At 32.3% G+C, this 20011-nt stretch overlaps 4 protein-coding genes across 6 annotated transcripts; all 4 read right to left on the bottom strand.

The window, feature by feature from the left end:
- Nucleotides 1–276: 276 nt before the first annotated feature.
- On the bottom strand, nucleotides 277–4797 carry LOC137810477 (uncharacterized). The gene is made up of 12 exons (XM_068611747.1): nucleotides 4539–4797; nucleotides 4008–4092; nucleotides 3833–3884; nucleotides 3728–3748; nucleotides 3576–3629; nucleotides 2783–2833; nucleotides 2051–2113; nucleotides 1618–1683; nucleotides 1393–1431; nucleotides 1056–1178; nucleotides 878–970; nucleotides 277–705 (listed from the first exon to the last, which is right to left on the bottom strand). Exons 1-12 carry the CDS (start codon nucleotides 4624–4626, stop codon nucleotides 376–378), a joined length of 1065 nt encoding a protein of 354 aa, XP_068467848.1. The 5' UTR covers nucleotides 4627–4797; the 3' UTR covers nucleotides 277–375.
- A 4024-nt stretch (nucleotides 4798–8821) lies between these two features.
- LOC137809915 (RING-H2 finger protein ATL22-like) lies at nucleotides 8822–10784 on the bottom strand. The gene is made up of 4 exons (XM_068610975.1): nucleotides 10756–10784; nucleotides 9954–10073; nucleotides 9233–9822; nucleotides 8822–9107 (listed from the first exon to the last, which is right to left on the bottom strand). Exons 1-4 carry the CDS (start codon nucleotides 10782–10784, stop codon nucleotides 8992–8994), a joined length of 855 nt encoding a protein of 284 aa, XP_068467076.1. The 3' UTR covers nucleotides 8822–8991.
- Nucleotides 10785–10829: 45 nt separating this feature from the next.
- On the bottom strand, nucleotides 10830–14700 carry LOC137810478 (deSI-like protein At4g17486). Its single transcript, XM_068611748.1, has 5 exons — nucleotides 14562–14700; nucleotides 14141–14381; nucleotides 12596–12883; nucleotides 12254–12334; nucleotides 10830–11320 (listed from the first exon to the last, which is right to left on the bottom strand). The coding sequence occupies exons 2-5, from the start codon at nucleotides 14301–14303 to the stop codon at nucleotides 11175–11177; spliced, it is 678 nt and encodes a 225-aa protein (XP_068467849.1). The 5' UTR covers nucleotides 14304–14381; nucleotides 14562–14700; the 3' UTR covers nucleotides 10830–11174.
- A 1895-nt stretch (nucleotides 14701–16595) lies between these two features.
- On the bottom strand, nucleotides 16596–19783 carry LOC137810476 (nudix hydrolase 8-like). 3 transcript variants are annotated; one of them, XM_068611744.1, is made up of 9 exons: nucleotides 19426–19783; nucleotides 19010–19278; nucleotides 18758–18823; nucleotides 18469–18606; nucleotides 18167–18244; nucleotides 17987–18037; nucleotides 17836–17870; nucleotides 17390–17498; nucleotides 16596–17029 (listed from the first exon to the last, which is right to left on the bottom strand). In XM_068611744.1, exons 1-9 carry the CDS (start codon nucleotides 19562–19564, stop codon nucleotides 16823–16825), a joined length of 1092 nt encoding a protein of 363 aa, XP_068467845.1. In that variant the 5' UTR covers nucleotides 19565–19783; the 3' UTR covers nucleotides 16596–16822. The 3 variants fall into 3 exon arrangements, with proteins under 3 accessions (XP_068467845.1, XP_068467846.1, XP_068467847.1); XM_068611745.1 differs by having other exon boundaries at nucleotides 19136–19278; nucleotides 19426–19692; XM_068611746.1 differs by having other exon boundaries at nucleotides 16927–17053.
- Nucleotides 19784–20011: the final 228 nt, after the last annotated feature.

Raw genomic sequence — 20011 nt, 5'->3', positions numbered from 1 at the left:
AAATGACTTCCGGATTATTCTTTTCGAAATTTTCTAAACACATTTTATGAATTCTGAATTTACCATTCTAAAAGTTAAAAAAATGTGTTCAGAAAAGAATATTCTAGAATAATTTTTGCCTTCTGAATTTCTTATTCCAAAAACATATTTTGCTTATGAAACACTCCTATTCTAGAATCATCCAAAACTGTGAAGGGTAATTTGGATATTTCAAAGAATGTAAGAGTGGAGGAAGGAACAGCCCTAAACTAATGTCAACATATGATACTCTTATGCTAATATGATGCAACTTTTTTAATCAGTCACCATCCACACACATTTTTGTTCAATTGAATAGACTTAGTTTAACAATGAAGTGTAATGTGGTTGTTTCCTTTATGTAGATTCCTCTTGGTTAATGCCAATAAATTCACCAATGAAAGTCTTGAATGGTGCAGGCCAGGAATATGATAATGAGCCATCAAGTAATGGAGTGGTTGATGGTTCTTCTACCTCCATCATGTTGCTTTGAATAACTTTCTGATTAACTCCTCTCATGCTGAACCTAGCTTCTAGGGATGTTTGACCCTTCAAATATGGCACTACATACTTTTTCATATCCGGTTCGGAGATTCCAAGATGCTTTCCTGGAACACTAATGAAGTGAACCTTACCAGCTTCATCTAGAGTTCTTAAGCCTATCCAATCCTCAATGTAGAGTTGTGTCTGTGAAACAGATTAATAGAATAAAACAAAATCAATAGGTCTATTATAGTAAGAAGCCTTGCACCAAAGCTTGTTTGACAAAGGTGTCACCTAGTTATTTTTTGCTTATTTGATGTAATATGACTTCCAAAGTACAGGATATAAAAAATCGAAATTGGATTAAGGATCATACTGATTGTGGTGGTAAAATCGGGTTGAAGTAGCCATCTGGGTAATATCCAAACCAGGAAGTTTCCTTTGGTATTAAAACAGTGTCGTGCTCAAACTGTTAATGTGTATAACATAACAAGATAATATCAAATATTCTACTCATAATATCAAATCAACAAAAGTGATTTTAAAGGACTTACCATGATGAGTACCAAATTCTGCAAGCTACTAAATCTTTCCTTGTAAGTGGAATTTCTCTTATCTGGTATTTCATTGTTAAGCACTGGAAGAAATCTACAGTTCTCCAAATAATCAGGTATGGCCTGAAATCAAAATTTATACCATTTCATGGTTTTGAGAAAATTTAGAGCAAATGAATAACTAAGATACATAAAAAGGAATTATTGTGTAATTAATAGTGAGTAAAAACAAGGACCTAAGCAAAGTAACTACCAAGGATGACTTTTATTACTCAATTTGCACTGTTAGACAAATAAATAAGTCATCTTCTAAACTATTTAGCTGAGTCTAACTCACATTCGGTAATTTAAGATATCCACTAGGAGCCAAGTGTTCCTGCAATATTTTAAAAATTGAAGTAGGTCAGAGAGTAAAGTGTGCAAGAAAATTAATGCTATGCCAATATAATGAGACAATGAGTAAAAGTGCACCATAATATGCTACAAAATATATCAAAAAAAGGAAAATACTGTAAAATGAAGAGAGAGTAAAGATCAGATAAAAGATGGAAATGAATAATACTTGAATATAGCTACTGTAAACCTCTCCTTTGATGAGTTGGTCTGCAAGAATACAAAAGATACCTGACTGTTGAAACAACACCATAAAAAATCATTAGAACTAGGCAAAATAGAAGCTTAATATATATATTGAATTTTTCTAATTTGTTCTTTTGCAGATATTAGCACCATGACCAATCATCTTCAGAGACATGACATCAAGTTAAATGTTGTAATATGTTGCAGACAACCATAACATGGGGCATTACCTAAATAGTGAACCTAAAGTACGCTGTAAAAGGAAGGAGTGCATATATGTGGATATAAAACAAAACAAAATGCAAGAGTTTTAAAATTTTATTTGATAACACTCTACAAAAAGATTAAAATTTATATTGTTTCACTCTTTCATGATATAAAAAATTAAGGAAAGAAAAAAACACAATGATACTCACACCACACAGGGGAACTGAAGCGGTGCCAGCATGAGGGCCTCCTAAAGAGACGAAGTTTTTCACCTGTTTCAAAAATAAGAAAGAAGAAATCCCATGAATAAGTTGACAAGGATGGGATTTTATAGAGACTAAATATACAGAGAAGAAGAAGAATACTGAGAGAGGGAGAAAGAGGAATACTTACAAAGATGCAAGAAAGAAGAGAAGAACAATAAGAAGGAACTAAATTGATACATTTTGAAAGAACATGAATAGCTTTTCCATTTCTTATTTTGAAACAACGAAAGATGAATAACATTTTGAAAGTAAAAGAATAGCATTTTTATTTCTATCCTCATAATTAGAAACAATGAAAGATGAAACTAAAACTACATAGGTTAAAAGAAAGCTTCAATTGTAAATGGAAAAATGCATGTGCAAATGTATAACAAACCATGAATTTGTCAGAAATAATCTCTGCATTTTCTTGTACCAGTCACTTATTTTCTTTGAACTGAATCCCTCACTTTAAAACAGAGAACTGGTAAAATCCTATAATTTGAGTTATTGCCTCTCAATTATGGACTACACTTCCTAATTAATATTTCCAGGAAACCGAATAATTCTCTAGTGTATTTCTGATTATGAAAATGTATAAGTACAATTAACAGTGGAATATGCAGAAACACAGATAAAACAGTAAGTTACGAGAATTGAAAAAAGAATTGCACATCTAAACTTGTGGATTCTTACTGGAGGTCCTCCTTCACAAAATTCCACAACGCCTCGACCAATTAAATTGCCCTGTAAGATGAGAAATTCAAGAATGAATAAAAAAGAATGAAGATGAAGATTGGATATTGGTGATCTGCCCCAATAGTATATCGATCACTCTTTTCAGTAAAATAAGTACATAAACAATGTGAGGTGTTTAAAACGTTATCACAACTTCTTGAAAACATGCTAAAAAATATACATAAGCGCGACGAATAAAGTGAAAATATAATCTTCACCAATCACCATATATTTTGCCAAGGGGACTTGCCTTGTTCAAGCCTTTGCAGCTGACAATAAACGACATTTTTTTTTCATAAAGCAAGCCTTAAAGCACAGACACAACTATGTCAAGGATGTGCTTTGACTGCAAGGGTTTGTGGTAATGCAGCAAAGAAAGAGGAATACAAATATCTTGGCATTCAAAAGAAGATCACTGATGAAGCTGAATGGTGACTAAGGTAATTTATATAATTTCATTGGATGGTTTAGAAATTTAATAAAGCTTAAGAAACTCTACTCAACTTCAGTTTTTACTAGAAACGAACATGGTTCTCTCAATATAAATTCCTCACTTTGTTGACGCCATCAAATATCTTTCCTTTTAATTTTGTGATGTTACAATGATCAAATGCTTTCTAATATGATAGAGACATAACCAGCACTCTTTTGCACTCTACTACAAAAACTAAAGTCTCATCCCACTATGAATCCACTTTCCATGAACATAACAAGAGGAAAAATGAATAAAATCCTAACTCTCGTGCTTTACCTGGGAAAGTCCAACAATGTTGTACCCTTCCTTCAATTCTTTCATTTGCTTCACCTGTACATGGTTGGAAGTGGAGTAGCAAGTTTAAATTGAAAAGCCTAGAAATGTGAAGTGTTATCAGTACCACAACATAGCAGAAATCCTTTTATCACCTTTTCGCAAACAATCTCAGCCTGCAGACACAGAAAACATGATAATTTAGAAAATATTCAATACTGACAATACCTCCAATACGGCAAATCCTTCTGACCTATTACCTGCTCTTTCAAAGACACAAACCATGAATCCCATGATCCATTGCCAATCTCGCTGAAGAAATAGGGAAACTTTATTAGTTGTGAAATCAACATTACGTTACAGTCTACTTTCAGAGGATAAAAATAGACCAGGGAAGATTATAAGAAATTAATACAAAAAGTTATACGAACATACATGCAGTATCCTTCAACACCAGAAAAACTGCTCAATTCCTGAGTGAATTTTTTCAATCCGCGGTTAGAGCACTGATCCCCAATTCCTGCAATCAAGAATCAGTGTACTCTATAATTCAACTAAAAAACATGATATACCAACACTAGAATCCAAGCACAACCAGGTAAATCAGACTTCAAAAAAATTCCAAAATACAATGCTGCATCTTTCCGAACTGAATCAGGTTATTTCAATATTTTTGGTCAAACGTAATCTAAGACAGTTGATTAACTACAAATAGGGTAGGAAAAAAAGTGTACAATGAAAAAAGTTTATTTATTTTTAAATATCTACTGATTCGTTAGAATCCCCACTTGAGCAAAAGGAAGACACTTTCCTCAACCCCATCAAACAAGGACATAATATGAAATGAAAATCTCAACAAATTAATGATAATTGAACTCCCTAGTAAGTTCAATCAAGACAATAAGCAACAAGACTACACTGGTTATATAAACAGATTGGAAAACTGAAAAGAAAAAAAAGAATTACCATGAATAACAATGAAGGGTATGGAGTGTGAGACGGAGAAGATGAAGGAGGAGAAGAAGAAGAGAAAAGATATTGAAGAAAGAGCCATAACGGTAGAAACAGAACAAGTGTGTGATTCTGTGAGATTAAGAAAAGGGAAGTTTTCTGTTAGTGAAGGCTACCAGCAACTGCTAACTGCTACTTGTTGGATTGAGATTGGTAGCGTGCACCACCAAACAAGAAAGGGAAGAAAGAGAGCTAAAAGGGTTTTATTTTAAACATTTTATTTTAAAAATATTAATATTTATATTAAGGTTAACTATTATAAAAAAAATATTATGTAGGACAAAATCTTAAAACTGTGATATATTGATAAAAAATATTTAATTAACATATATTTAAACAAAATAATTTCTATGACTTTTTTCAACATGGATGATATTATGTTTAATTATTTGTAATTATAAGTAGGAATATTGTCTGAAAATATATTTTAAAAATTAAAAAAAAAACTATTATTTTATACTAAAAAAATTGAAAGGCTTTTGAAAGGATTACAACGAAACTTTTCTTTGAAATAATTGAGTTACAAAATAGGTATATTTTAATGTTATAAAATAGTATAAAAAAGTAGTGAAATTTCATTATGATGTGTTATGAGCTGTAATGGATAAGGAACTTTTTGTTATGAATCATAAATGACAAAGAAGAAATTAAGTGAGTAGCACACTAATGATTGATGCTATTTACACTTATTTGTTTGACTTATGATGAAAAAATGGGAGGAAATTTCAATCTGAATGGATTAAATGAACACAATACCACTACCAACCAACAAATCTTTATTTAACTGGGTAGTTGGTTTAGTTGGCAGATATAGCATTTAACAAACAATAAATATATTAATTCAATAGTTGATTTTTATTTATTTATTTATTTAATCTGTGAATGTTTTATAAAAGAATTTGTATTAACAAAACTTTTTGAAGACCAAGGCAACACAAATAATTTTGTTTATAGAATCCAAGAGTACATTTTGTGTTTTTTTTATATGAAAATTTTAGGGTCCAAAACTTGATGTACATCTATGACAGATTGAGAAATATGCTTTTAAACATTGAGATATAATTTTGATGGTTAATATAAACTACATTTCATAAATAATATTTCAAAAAAATTGAAAAATTATTTTGAATTCTAACTATTATTATAGAGTACTAATACTAACATAAGTAAGTTAATATTTTCTAATATTAAAATCATTTAGCTTCTTTTAGATTTTCAAGTAGAATTTTTTAGAATCCAGCGGATTGTATGAGACTGGTTGTTTAATGCTTTCTTGAGTTGCTTTGGTTGTTCCTTATTTAAGTTGGAAGGTGTTTTTTGGTTGTAAATTGATAAGGCGCTAGCTATTTATGTATAAAGGTTGGACCGTTCCCATTTATTTATTTTTTATTACTGATAAAAAAAGTACAATTTTTTAAAAATGTTCTAAAACTGAATATTTGATTAATTTTTAATTCCCTTTACATTTTAAATATATTTTTCTAAGTACTTTGTATATAAAAATTAGTAAAAATTGAGATGTTATAAAATTTAATAATTCTTTAAAAAAAATGTTTCCGTTGACTTCAATGACAAAAGATTTTTTGTTTATATTATATTTTAAATTTGTTGTTGTTGCAATTGTAATTCTTAAAAATTTCAAAATAAACATTTAGTATCAATGGATCATCGCACTTAATTAAATTAGGTGATTGATATTAATGTTGACTTTTAAATAAAAGATTTTAGGTTTTCTTTAAAATATATAATATAAAATATAATTTAGGTCAATTTTCAAAGAATGTTTATTAGTTGTATTTAATCTTTAATATTATTTTTCGTACAAATTAAAATTGGGGTTAAGAGAGTGGAAAATGTAGAATAAAAAAATAAATACGTAAACAAATTGTAAAAACGAAAATTAAGAATATGAAAAAGTCAATTAAAATAGAAACAAACAATTCATCTTATAATACATTCAATTTAAACAATTAATTATCTAATTAATCAATTAAATTAGTTATATGAAAAAAATCAAAATATCATTTAATCTAATTCATATATAATTACCAAATCAAGATTCATTTGATTTCTAAGATCGCAAGCAAATTACAAAACATAAAGTGCAAAACCAAATTTAAAAAATAACAGTACAAAATTAAAGTTCTAAACTATTAGTGTAAAACTCTTGTTTGTTTCATCTTGATTTCATGGATTAATTCTTTAGAATTAGTTTTTCATGAATAAAAATACAACAATAAAATCAAAAGAAATGAAGAGACAATTTTTAAAACTAAAAAAATAAAGAAATGATTTTTGTGTCCATACATGCTCTTATATAACCTACAAGTAAACTTCTAATTAAACGTGGACTCCTATTAGTATAATAATTGTAATTACAAAAGTCCAGTTAAAATAAGAAGAATTAAATCCACATGATTTTTTTTTTAAAAAAAAACTCCAAATCTAGACAAAATCGGTGAGCAGATATCATATTAACTAATAGTATAAAATTAAAGCTAATATATTCAATAAATTTAGTTTACTATTATTAAAAAGAAATGAGTTAAAAATTGAAAATAAAAAAATATAAAAGATAATTTAATGTACACATGTATAATAAAATTATAAATGTGCCCACAAAACATATGTGATTGGTAATTTCATTGAGCTTTTAAATTATAGTTAATAAAGTATTTTTTTCGAGCTTTGGTAACTTAAATGGGCCTTCAGAAAAGAGTTGCTGATAAAGTTAGGGTGTTCCTTCCTGCACCTCTATACTTTTCATTCTGCACGTCTACATTCTTTAAAAATAACGAAGTTACTCTATTTTTGTTTATCTGTTTTTTGGAATAAAAAATCCAGAAGACAAAAAATCATTCCGGAATATCTTTGCCAGAACAAATTTTTTTTATTTCTGTATTTATAAATCCAAAATTCATAAAACATGTTTCAGAAAAGTGGTTCTGGAAATATTTTGGAAATAACAGGGAGTAAAACAGTCTTTTCAGAAAGTGAAGGGTGCAGGAAGAAATTTGTAAAGGTGCAGGAAGAAATTGCCTAAAGTTACTAGGCTAGAAATTGGGCCGAAAAATCTATTATCCGGATCTGTTTGGCAGTTTCTTCCTGCACCCCTGCATTTTTCTTCCTGCACCCCCACAATTTTGTAAATTCCGAAATTGACCCCACAATTTCGGGATTTGGGAGTGTGCTACGGATTCATCAATCCGGAAGTGAATCATGGTGCATTCTGGATGAGGGGGTGTTCCAGAAGCAAAGTTTGCATAAATTATTGATTTTCGGATTTCTGAATCCGGAAGCCTAATTTCTATTACGGATTGGTGGATCCAGAATGATTTTTTTTAATTATGGATTTCTGAATCCGGAATGCATATTTTGAATTACGGATTGACAAATCCGGAATGGTTTTTTCAATTATGGATGTTTTGTATTTTTTTATTTTGAATTGACACTATTATTCATGTACTACCGGAAGCATCAATCCGGAAGATTACTGGATGCGCCAATCCGAAAATTTACTGGAAGCGTCAATCCGAAAATTTACCGGATTTCATAATCCAGAATACAAAAAAAAATGTACAGTTTTGTCTTTGCGCAACCTTGTGAGGGTGCAGGAAGAATCTGCCGATCTGTTTTGAGTAAAAAATCCAACTTCTTAATTAATCTTGTGAAAAATCTAAATCCCGTGTTGCAAAATCAAAACAGTTAATTATTATTTTTTTCATTTATTAATACAGCACAATTGCCATTACCTACCCCCGTCAATTTGTTACAGATTAACAAAGGTGTCCCCTACCCTAAGTATGTATAAATTGGCTTCTATTTTCACCATTCTCATTGAGTGTAGTGTAATCATCTCCCTTCTTTCATTTCCTCACTGATTGTAACCAGATAAATGGTCAATTTCCACTGTCAATTTAATCAAGATCCAAAAAAAATGATTCAGTCCTAATTTATAAAAACTCACATAATTATCTCCTGCTACTAAGTTTTGTGGAATCATTTCTTCATTAAAATATAAGGTCAAGAACCAATTTTGATCTTAAATCAGTGATGATTTTGTCAATAAGTAATAATATTCAAAGATCATTTTGTACTTTTTTATAATTGAGCAATAAATTATTAAATACACAATGTCTCACTCGTTCAAGAAACAAATCGATGATTTACTTGTGTAGTAATATATGTAACGAGCAATTTTTTAATATCGTATATTGTGTGCTAGGTTTCCCCTGACGTGAGATAAGAAGAAAATATATATATTTTAGTGGGAAATGTAACAGGTACAAGTAACGTCATATTACAGGAAGAGAGAAAAAAAGAGAAGGTAGAAGTGATATAAAAAATATTATGTAACTACAGGAATAGTGTTGAAAAAGTCTTTTACTGCTGTCTGCTAGAAATCCGTCTAACTATGCAATAACTGCTCTTCTTTCTGATGGTTATTCCTCGCGGCCACACGAATCTTTGTGCTTATAAGCAATAACATTACCATCACAAAAACACACATGCTGGACCCAATAACTGCACAGCACAACAATAAAGAAATTTGTAAACTAAAGAGTAATCTAAAGAAACAGTGATGTCAAAACTATTCAATCCAAATTTTCAACAAGGAGCAAGGAAGAAAAAGAAATAGTTTAATTTACCTAAGTTACGCGATGTGTGGGAACCTCTAGTATGGTTTATTGTTTTGCTGTCTTCAGTTTCACTCATGTCCCATGTTAATCTGAGACCAAGTATACTGTCCGAGAGATAAGGGCTATATGCAAAAGGAATGGCAACGGTTTTGACTCCTTCACATGAACCCGGCACAGGTAGTGCAGAGTCAACTGTGTATACATGATAACTAGCAGCACTTAAACATGGAACCTCCACGAAAGGAGGTGGAAGGGCGGTCGAGCAATTGAGGTATGTATAGTTTTTCAGAACATAAAAATAGTGGAACGGAGTGAGGGAGAGATTGAGGTTCAGAAAGACATGATGGACACATTTTTTGGGGTCAAGGAGGTGAATATTTTTGGTGTCATAGGAAATAGACTTCACTTCTAAATCTCCATAAGATGGAAAGTGGATGGTGGTGAGGTTATCTTTGCAAAGAAGCTCAAAACCAGGAAGGGAATCAGTGTGTTGGTGCTGACCTTTTATCTTATATGGATAGTGGATGTCAGGACCTGCATCTCCGCACTTCGTTGCTTGGAACCTTGCATGAGTCACCTTAAGAACAGAGCTTTGGAAGCTGAGAACACATAAGAGGAAGAGAATGATGAATCCACCCATCACTTGGGACTGCAGAGGATGCAGGGTCAAGTTTACCAAGGCAATAGACTATATGAGGCGTTTTATTTTTCCAAGTCAATAATGAAGTACCTGTTGGTGGGGAGGATGAAGACCAAGATAAACAAATAGATACAGTAAAGAAACCTCAGCCGCCTAGAAGAACTCTGCAAAAAGAATAGTAAGCATTGGTTTCTTGCAGGCTTCAACAAGCTTCAGATGGGGGCTACTTAAGCAATTTGTAAAGAAACAAACAGGTAGAATAAACTTTTCAAAAGTCACATCAAGTGTCCAAACTTCAATTGTTGACCAATTCAGCGCCTTGCAGCTAGGGGCTTGCCACCCAAGTCGTACTTCTTCCACTATTTTAACTAAATTTCTCTGTGGCTAATTTGCTTGACTTGGAGTAGTCATCTTTGTCAACGGTTTTGGACATTATGCAATTTAGGAATATTTATGTTAAGTCACTTAAAAATTACTACCATATAAACCAATCGGCTAAAGATAATGGTATCCGAATATAAAATATAGCTCTTAAAAAGGAAAGAAAATTATATTAAGAATCCAGGGCACGATCAGCAGACTATTTTTAGCTTCCTAGGAGGAAGATGAAAGCAAGTAACTAATCTAAAGTCGTTGAATTCCGTCAACTCATCATCCACAGTAAAACCTAAATTGTAGTAATAATTTTGAATGAATGAATTGCTTAATAGAAACTGATATATTGAGGGTTATGTCCATAATGGAGGGATCTGTAAGGCAGAAGATGGAAGAACTCAGGGAGTGCCTGTATGAAGAAGAAAGAATGGGAAAAATCAGGACTAGCGTAAAATTAATATAAGCACTTAACAACGTGTTTGCTACGAATGAGCAACTCGCATCTCTACATACTTACCACGAATCTATCTTTAGAGCAGTTGTCATTATAAAAGCAAAATAGAGCATCCACCTTTGCGTGACACTTTCAACTGATGCAGGTCCAAATCACAACTGATAAATTTTCATTCATATAAGGAGCAAACAAGAGATTTACATGAATTAGTCATTTTGTGCCTTACAAAAAAGATGGATTGGCAAAGGAATTGCTCAATCAGATTTAACAGTATACCCAAACATTTTTGTCTGTACTCCTAACCAGTCTATTTTGACACGTACAGGACATACAACAGATTATAGTCTTTGTTCTACAAAGCATGCATTTTGAGTCTTAAATATTGCACTTGAGAAACTCGATGCACTAAAGCTAGGATCATAGATAGGTACAAGCCAAGAGAACAAAGAAAGAATATAAAACAAAAGGTAAACCAATTAAAATCATAGGTGCTCCCGCGCCAGCCGAACTGGTTTTTCCTTTAGAAAGGCAACATCACCATTTGGTGCAGTTAGCAAATGGTGATTGGGCTCATCCTCTTCACTCTCAATGGATGCAGAATGACCATCAGATCCTGATCCATCATCATCTGCAATGGTGGAAATTTAGATCCTTCATCACATGGTTTAGTTAAAATCAAGCTATGGAACAAGGAGCCAGACTCCATTATACTACAAGATCCAACGAACAAGGCAACAACAGAATTTATATTATACAAAACACCACAATTTTTTGCTGGATATCTTCGAGATATTGCAGGAATTCAAAAGCAAATTATTCAATAATTAATCAAAGTGTTTTAAAATGTCAAATATGTGTCCATGTATATTTTCGCAAGGGAAGAAATAAAGCCCCATTTACTTCTCGGTTCATGATGAAGTCCATACTTTCTTCAACCTTTTTAACACAAGTATTAAAACGGACTTTATATAAAAATCCATACCAGGCTTACATACAGTGGTGGATTAAAAAAAATAAAAATTGTGAGGACAAGAGATTAATCAATAATATTTTTTATAAAAAAATGCTTTTTACAAAATATATAATATAATGATAAAAAAAAATCCAAAATACCTAAGTTCCTACAAATTATAATTGCCCTCTACATACTTCCATATTTTGAGAGTATTGTATAATTTAATTGTCAATATTATTAAAATATTTTGAGAGACTGGTCTCCAGTGAAAAGGAAATATGCAAGTAGAGATGAGGGATGATAATTTTGTTTCCAAAGAACAGCAGCAAGCAGAGACAATATTATCAAAGTAATAAAATTAGCATAAATTTATTCTCTTTTATTTCTTTTAATTTCTACATTTATTTTAAAAAACAAATGTCTCATGGGAGCAACACCTATTCTTTTATTAGGGGGCAAAAAAAAATATTAAATATGTTCAAGTAAAAAAAAATCTTGTCGGAGCAATTTGAATGTATTTGGACCCATAAATCAAGTAGAGAAGTTTATTCAATCAAACCCATAAAACGTGAATCAATTTGGACCATTACAATTCTAGTATCTTACCAGAAAATGCAAGCGGTTCTGGGTGATGTCTAACTGCGGCAACCTGGAGGCTTTCTGGCAGAAGACAATTGCAGAAAGAACCTACATGATTAAATCACACATGATTAGATGAGAACAAAAGTAGTCTCCATAATCACCAGATTCATAAAATGAAACCCAATGTAAACATTCTAGTTTCCCTTGTCCCCATATAACCTATTTCAGTTGTAATGTGAAATTCACATTGGTGCAACCAGGACCATATTTTCTTAAAACAAAAAAGAAGAGGTATATACATGTGCATTATTCATGCAAATCAAATTGTGATTTACAATAAGAATAGGCGAGCATAAAGATTCTCACCCACACGAGCCATACGATTTACCCATCCAGGGATAGGACTTCCTGTTAGATGCTGGCAAACTTCATCTGTAAAATGGTTGCAGTTTTTTGCAATAAGATGATAAGTGTCTCCATGATATTTCGCTGACAGGCGCTCAATGAAAGATCGAAAATCTGAATTAGACATATCAGTCCTGCCCAACAACACTGATCGTCTGAAGATGAAGCCAGGGCAGCTTCTAGGCTCCACTTCAAACACACCACTACTTGGATATTCATGTGCTCCAAAGCCATATTCAATATCATGCACTGTTCATGAAAACAATAAGCTTAAAGTTGTTGCCAGATTGTATTAAAAAACAAAAAAATAAATAAAACAAGACAAATATTCATGTACATCCAAGCTCCTTGTCAACAATTTGTTCAGGGGAGAAGGTTCTATCCAGCCAACTAACTAAATTCAAAATAGAACATGTAACCAAGTTTGGTCACAGTACCAAAAAGCACATTTTAGATATTACAATAGTAGCTAGCCTCTAAACAACTACAGTAATCAAACATAAGCGGAAAATCAAAGAAAAAGAAGGTACAAGTCACCTAGTCTTGTCTTCCTTTAAACTATTAAATTACACATTTGCTAATCCATCAACTACTCTATACATAATGTGTTACGCTTTTAGTATGATGACCTGGACTAAAATGGCTCACACATCAATATTCAGTGGAATGCTTGTATTTGCTTGTCAAAAATATTGACTACACCATTTACCCTATGGTTCATAAATTCATCACTGAGGGACTTTAAGTACACAAACAATCCCAAAATAGACTAATTACGGAAAACTAGGTGAGGGGGAGAGAGAAATTTGAAAATACATGGATGAATAAAGAGATAATATGAGTGCAAAATAAATCACTTATTTAGTAAAAAAATTAAGGTGCCAAACTAACGGCTGCTTGGTACATCACCATGCGATCCAAATAACACGCAATGCTGGCTAATAATGTACTTTCTAACACACCTGCCTCGTTTCAGGTACAATGCACACAGCGACTTCATTTATAATACAACAACTTCGCTTTGAATTACACTTTATTTCTCTTTTAATAATAAAATATTGTTAGCAGTGATAAACTGTAAATTCATGTTCGGAACATCAGCAAGTTATACGTTGGTTGCAGAAGGCCTAACACAGCCCTTCTCCTTAATTGTGAGTAGAGTATATTGCTTGACTGTTAGTCCAATATAAATGAAGAAAGAAGAAGGGAGACCAATAAAGACGTTGGAAGAAGCAGTCAAAAGAGATCTCATGCTAAACAATATTCCTCAAGCTTTGGTTTCTAACTGAGCCGAATGGTGGTGACATTTAATCTCATTTAGTGGGGCAAGTTCTTTGCTCTAATAAACTGTGAATTGAAGTGATTCTCTCATTCATAAGTGGTATGTAACCTTCAACCCAGCTAAATTTTGTAATAAGCGGAGACAAGAAAAAGAACAGAAACAAGATCCATACAAGGATAGGAAAAAAGAACAGGAAAGGAAGTACAAGGAAAACAGTCACAAACCTTGTATACCCGAATGAAATATTCCAAGGCCAAGCATGTAAAGATAATTGTTTATGGGAGTAAGATCATATACATTGAGATACACCGAAGCACGAGTAGTATTATTCTCTCTATCCCGTTCTCTTTCCGAGTTTGAAGTTGTACTCAACGGAAACCACCGCATTGTGGTCTCGACGGTGTTCTCCCTCCTCCCCCCTTCTTCAATTACAATTCACATCCCCATCCTCCTCCCGTTAAAAACCTGTAGAAGCATCAATTAATCAAAACCAAGAGATTCAATTTGCGGTGGAAATATAAAAGTGAGAATTCAATTTGATGAAATGCACACATATTTGGAAAATGCAATGAAAAAGTGAGAGCATTGAAGGTGTAGAGCATGATCGCTGAAAAAAGAAGCCCTATAAAGGGAAGAGAAAGTTACCTAGGAGTGGGGATTGATAATTGAAGAGGAATTGGGGATGAAAGTTGGATATGGAAATTTTGGTGCTTGAAATTAGGTTGGTTTTGGGTTTAGTGGCTTTGCCGTCATTATTTTAGTTCACAGTTCGGTTGCCTGAATTTATAACTGGATAATAAGATTTATTCTTACCACCTTTCTTATTTTTCTTTCCTACTTTACTCCAATAGTGATTCTTCTGTTCTCTTGCCAAACACTATTAAATTTAAGGTTAAATATATATATTTTTTCATGCAATATTATAATTATTTTATTTTATTTTTGGTTCAAAATTTTAAATCATTCATATATTTATAGTATAAAAATAATTAAAATGAATATATGAAATGATTGTTAATTTTTTTTAAAGATTATTAATTTTTTTTTAAGATTCATTATTGTTTTAATTAGAGGATAATATTCACTATAACTACTTTTAACGAGTTGAAGAAGTAAAATATCAAAATGAATAAATTTTTTCTGTAAAAAAAACTATTTCAATCATTTTTATATTATAAATATCTGATTTAAAATTTAAATCATAAACTACAACTAATTTTGTGTTATAATATATAAATAAAAAATATAATTCACTACCTTTACCTTTGTATAATTAAAATTTAATAAGAAAATTTGAACTAATCTTATCTTAAGTGCCTAAATATATTACATAAACTTTTTGTTTACTTGAGGTTGAGAAGCTTTGCACACTTTGGGATACATATAAATTTGGAACAACTTGAGGTATTGAGTGTATGATCTAATGATTAGTTAATGTGTAAAATAATATTATTCACTTAAAGTATGGTGAAAAAAAAGTTAAAGGTGATTTCTTAAAGATAAGAGTAGCTAGGAAAAAAATTAACCAGAATTCTAAACTTATAGATAAACAATAAGATGAAAGAACAAAATTATTAACATGCTCCAATTTGGGTCTTGATCAAATATCATAAAAAAAACTTTTCTGAAGTAAAAAACACAGTTGTGATTTTTTTAATTATATTAAATGACAAATGGTTATGAATTATTGTAAACATAAATATAATTATGACAATGATAAGCAAAATATTTTAGGACCAATTACAAGCATGCCTTTTTTTTTTCTATAATATTTTGGCATTATTTATATTTGCGAGTGATTGAAATAGTGAAGATTTACTATGATGAATGTTGTTACATAGTTTTGTTGAATGAAAATTGTAAAGCATGGACCACCATTTTGGTTAGAAAATGATTGAAGCTTAATAATGAGGTCTTGAATTTTCTTTGTTATGGATGAAGCTCTGAATTTTCTCACATGATGCTGTCGTTCCCTGGTTGGGAGAAGAAGCCAACCTACTCCAAGTTCTTCGCTATGTTGACTACAAATTCAGTGGCAATTTTTAGGTGAACGCAATGTCATGGCAGAACATGAAGCTACAGGTCACAACTTGTTCATTTTTAAATTTCATGCCATCGGACACCTTACAATGTTAATTAATTAAGGTGGGTTTTAATATGCCAAAAACAACTATAGACACGTTGTTGCGAGTCTCATTCATGGGATAATGTCTGTAATAAATAAGTTAATGATGGAAAAAAAAATCAAAACGTAACAATCTCAATGAGCTGCATCTAACCAATCAAAGACTTGGTTCAGCGTCACGTCCAATATATAAGACAAAACACAAGTAACTGTTAGGTTCTTTAAGACAGGCTCACATCCAACACTTTGGTCTGATAGGACGTACGTTACATATTTTTTGTCGACATATGTATAAGTAAAAATTAAGATTTACTTTTTCATTTACTATGTAAAAAACAACAACCTGATGGCAACATGCACATTAACACTTATGATGCTACTGTATGTTGTGGAAATATCATCTCTTCTCTTGATTGTTTTCTATTTGGGTTTCTTTAGACAATTTCTTGTTTTTTTTTTGGGAAGGGAATGTTACGTGATGGATCAACAATCATTTTGCTTGGCTCAAGTCGGAACGTACACAATGAAAATTTCCACTGCAAAGGCGTGATCAGTGAACGAGGAACAACTGAACAAGTGTGACAGTTACGCATGCTCCATTCATCGTTGCTCTTAAAGCCATCATGTATGTAAAATCTCAGTTTCATTACTTGACAAATTAGGCATCACTATCTAGAGTTTAAGGTTATCTCAGGTATCAACTTGTTGCTCAAATTTGAGAAGAATTAAAGTAGTATAGTGAGCTAAAAGCACTTGCACATGCTTTTGAGTTTTGAGTGCTTTAATTGCCAATACAGTGGCTATCTTCCATGTTGATGACATTATAGTACAGGGAAGATGACTTGCCATCAAATTTGGAAAGCATGTGATGTGCAGATTGGCCACTGTAGCGCTTCTCAACACAAGCAATACAGATATCTATGATCTTCTTGAACATCGAATCTTCTTGGATAAGTGGTTGCTCTACAAACTCAACCAGAGGCATCCACTGCATGACATCACATCAACTATTCTGAATTAGCAAAACAATCATGATTCGTGAGAAACCCAAAACCATGGTTGGACAGGAATCAGTTTGTCAGTGTCCCATCTCAGATCCAATTTCTAGAATTAGATAAGTAATTTAGTGTTACAAATTATTTCTGTATGCATGAAAAACAGTATAACAAACAAGTGACTCGAATGTATAAAAACAGTGTTACACTAATCATTTTATGCTATGGACTAATATTCCTCTTAGTGGATGTGTGATTTATCTCCAGCAAGTTTGAGAGAATGGAAAAGAAAGGCTACTCGATCTTAATTGGTCGTTTTCATTTGTCATTGTCAATGAGTAAGATTATCTAACCTTCGCAGCTTCAATTTCAGGATCATCAACAATGATATCAGCTGACAGGGGTCTTAACATGCAGATGAAGAACAGATCTGACTTTTCAAATGCCACCTTATGTGCATGTCTGGAATTGATGATGCAATCAATCAAACTTTGTAGGTTAAGAAAATTACAAGAAAACTACTGCCACCATGCAATGAAAAACCTTTGTAGCACATTTTATTAACAACGTTGTGAGTATTGTCTAGCTAAAACAGGCCTTTGACCACACTGGACTCGGTAATTAGTTGATTGACACTTGCGAGATAAAATTTTCAAGTAATGAAATTCTTTCAATTTATATCACATCGTACTCAATTGGTTAAATATTTGTGGGAATAGGATTTAATATAACTCAGAATCATCAAAAGCTATTTAAACTTTCAAGATTACATAAAAGTGAGTATGGAGTTTGCTCTTACCTGAATGCTATGACTTCAATGAACTCGGTACAAATCTGCAACATGGGCAACAAGCAATAAAAGAAAGCAGTAACTTTAAGCAATGATTCTATATTATGCAGCAAGAACAAATTTAATATGAAGTAACACCAGAGAAATATCTCATTCTCACCCCAGTTTCTTCCTTCACTTCTCTTACGGCTCCTGCATATATCTCCTCTGACTGCCAAAAGTTAAGACAAGTGGTAAAGATTTTGAGTTGGAATATAAAATGTAGAGAAACCACCACCTCTATTTTTATTTCTGAAGCATTCAAGAAACTTGGGTGAAGTGAACCTTCAAAATTAACTACCTGTAGAATAAATCCAGTTGGTATCTTCCAAAGACCACGATTTGCAGGAGCACAGTACTTCTCTTGGACTACAAGGACCTTAAAAAATTTATAAGATGAAACTATATTAACGCAAGGCTTATTAAATGAATTAACTTAGCCAATCACGGTTTGAAATCATATAACAGAAACGCAAAAATTTAGTAGGAAATGCAGAATAAGGAGATCATTTTTTTGGGGAAGAAAAGGAAAAAATAAACTGAAGTTTGGGTTTCTATGTTTTTCGTTTAGTATCATCTTACTTGAGTTTGTTATGTTAATACCTCATTGCTGTAGTTGATGACAAATCCCCCAACTCCTACATGATGTGATGCATTGACTGGAAGCATGCAAGGTCCTTCAGGAATCCAGTATGTTAACATCACATATCCTGGTTCCGCATGGTGGTATCCAAAGCCTTCCTGAGAGCAGCATGAGATACCTCACAGTCATAGGTTCAACAACTCTTCTATAATTAGTAGCACAGGAAATAACTGAATATATGGCAAAACAAAACACTTCTATAGCCAATTAGTTATCTTTTTTAGGTAATCAATCAACAAGTTGTGTTACCTTAATAGCTATTGGAACAAGGTCAGATTGCTCTAAAGCCAATCTAAGCCAAATCCCCTTCTTTCCCTGCAATCATCAGATAAGCCTCTGTCAATCCTTCATGAGGCAACAAATGCAATCACAAACAAAATAAAATTGAAAATATCCATGCCCTTCATTCCTCAACTACATTATATATACGCTTCTCCTGTGGTTATAGTAACCGAAGCTAATTTCAGAGGAATTAACAACAGTATCAGTATCAGGTGTTACCATCCTTTTCCAATGAGAAAGAGAAAAACGCAAAATAGCTGCGAAGTTAGTAGGGTCGTCTGGTAACCGGTCTGAATCAATTACAATTCCTTCATACACATCATCAAACGCATCAAGTACTCTCACATTTCTGTAACCCGAGCCATTTATGCCATTCATATGATGGAAACTCGTTTCTGCCGCAAGATTATCTCTACCAACTGAACTCATGACAGTCTTATGAGCCATGTAAATGCTATTCAAGGCTTCATAGTTCCTTAGAAATAAGCCTGACAATGAAGATAGCAAAATGTAAGTTCTAGATACGCCATGATGAATAAAATAAAACACATAAAATTATGTATACAAAAACCCTAAAATTATACCAACCATGCATGTTTTTATCCGTACACGTACAGAGGAAAAGAAAATGTTACCTCCGAAACAGTTGAGTTGTCTAGAGAATCTAACGCTGTTGAAGTTAGAGAGCAAAGAGGAATAGGTTCCTGTTCTTCCCGCATGGACAATCTGAGAAGGAAACACAAAATTGGAAGATAATATTGAATTGAGCTCCATCGATATCAAAAGTCACAAGCTTGATAAGAAATGAAAATTAAAAGTGGATATATATATTAGAATCTTCATCTAAATTCCAAACTACTTTAAGCATCACATTCAAGTGATTCACGGTGCTTGGTAGTGTAATGTGACTTTATTCCCATGTTTTAGTTAAGAAGCTTGATAATCCAACTGGGCACGCAATAATGGCAAGGTGATTCACAACAGCATTATCCCAAGTTGATTATTGTTGATGTTGGTATAAGACTTTAACCATAACTTAACTTACATTACTTATATTTAGAATCTTTAACAAAATTAGATTGTGATTACGAAAATATATTTTTGAATTGGTATGGATCGATTGGTCATTATCACGATTCGGTCTTCTTGATCGAGCTGATTGAGACCTGCACAGTCATGCAGGTCGACCGACACACCTAATTCATTAACGTTCAAATCAGT

Source organism: Phaseolus vulgaris, chromosome 2 (genome assembly GCF_000499845.2).
Source record: "Phaseolus vulgaris cultivar G19833 chromosome 2, P. vulgaris v2.0, whole genome shotgun sequence".
Lineage (NCBI taxonomy): Eukaryota > Viridiplantae > Streptophyta > Magnoliopsida > Fabales > Fabaceae > Phaseolus > Phaseolus vulgaris.
This window is presented reverse-complemented; position numbering and strand designations above follow the sequence as displayed.

What these genes read in the sequence shown, in the direction of transcription:
- LOC137810477 (XM_068611747.1), bottom strand. Translation starts at nt 4,626, where the DNA reads ATGGCTCTTTCTTCAATATCTTTTCTCTTCTTCTTCTCCTCCTTCATC. An exon ending in GATATCTTAAATTACCGAAT is followed by an intron (nt 1,179 to 1,392) that starts GTGAGTTAGACT and finishes TTTTGATTTCAG; the next exon opens with GCCATACCTGATTATTTGGA. An exon ending in AGAATTTGGTACTCATCATG is followed by an intron (nt 971 to 1,055) that starts GTAAGTCCTTTA and finishes ACACATTAACAG; the next exon opens with TTTGAGCACGACACTGTTTT.
- LOC137809915 (XM_068610975.1), bottom strand. Translation starts at nt 10,784, where the DNA reads ATGACAACTGCTCTAAAGATAGATTCGTG. An exon ending in GCTCTAAAGATAGATTCGTG is followed by an intron (nt 10,074 to 10,755) that starts GTAAGTATGTAG and finishes CCCCATCTGAAG; the next exon opens with CTTGTTGAAGCCTGCAAGAA. An exon ending in CCACACATCGCGTAACTTAG is followed by an intron (nt 9,108 to 9,232) that starts GTAAATTAAACT and finishes TGTGCTGTGCAG; the next exon opens with TTATTGGGTCCAGCATGTGT.
- LOC137810478 (XM_068611748.1), bottom strand. Translation starts at nt 14,303, where the DNA reads ATGCGGTGGTTTCCGTTGAGTACAACTTCAAACTCGGAAAGAGAACGG. An exon ending in ATTTCATTCGGGTATACAAG is followed by an intron (nt 12,884 to 14,140) that starts GTTTGTGACTGT and finishes TTTCATGAACAG; the next exon opens with TGCATGATATTGAATATGGC. An exon ending in AAATCGTATGGCTCGTGTGG is followed by an intron (nt 12,335 to 12,595) that starts GTGAGAATCTTT and finishes TTAATCATGTAG; the next exon opens with GTTCTTTCTGCAATTGTCTT.
- LOC137810476 (XM_068611744.1), bottom strand. Translation starts at nt 19,564, where the DNA reads ATGGAGCTCAATTCAATATTATCTTCCAATTTTGTGTTTCCTTCTCAG. An exon ending in TTGTTCCAATAGCTATTAAG is followed by an intron (nt 18,607 to 18,757) that starts GTAACACAACTT and finishes TGCTGCTCTCAG; the next exon opens with GAAGGCTTTGGATACCACCA. An exon ending in ATTGAAGTCATAGCATTCAG is followed by an intron (nt 17,499 to 17,835) that starts GTAAGAGCAAAC and finishes CATCAATTCCAG; the next exon opens with ACATGCACATAAGGTGGCAT.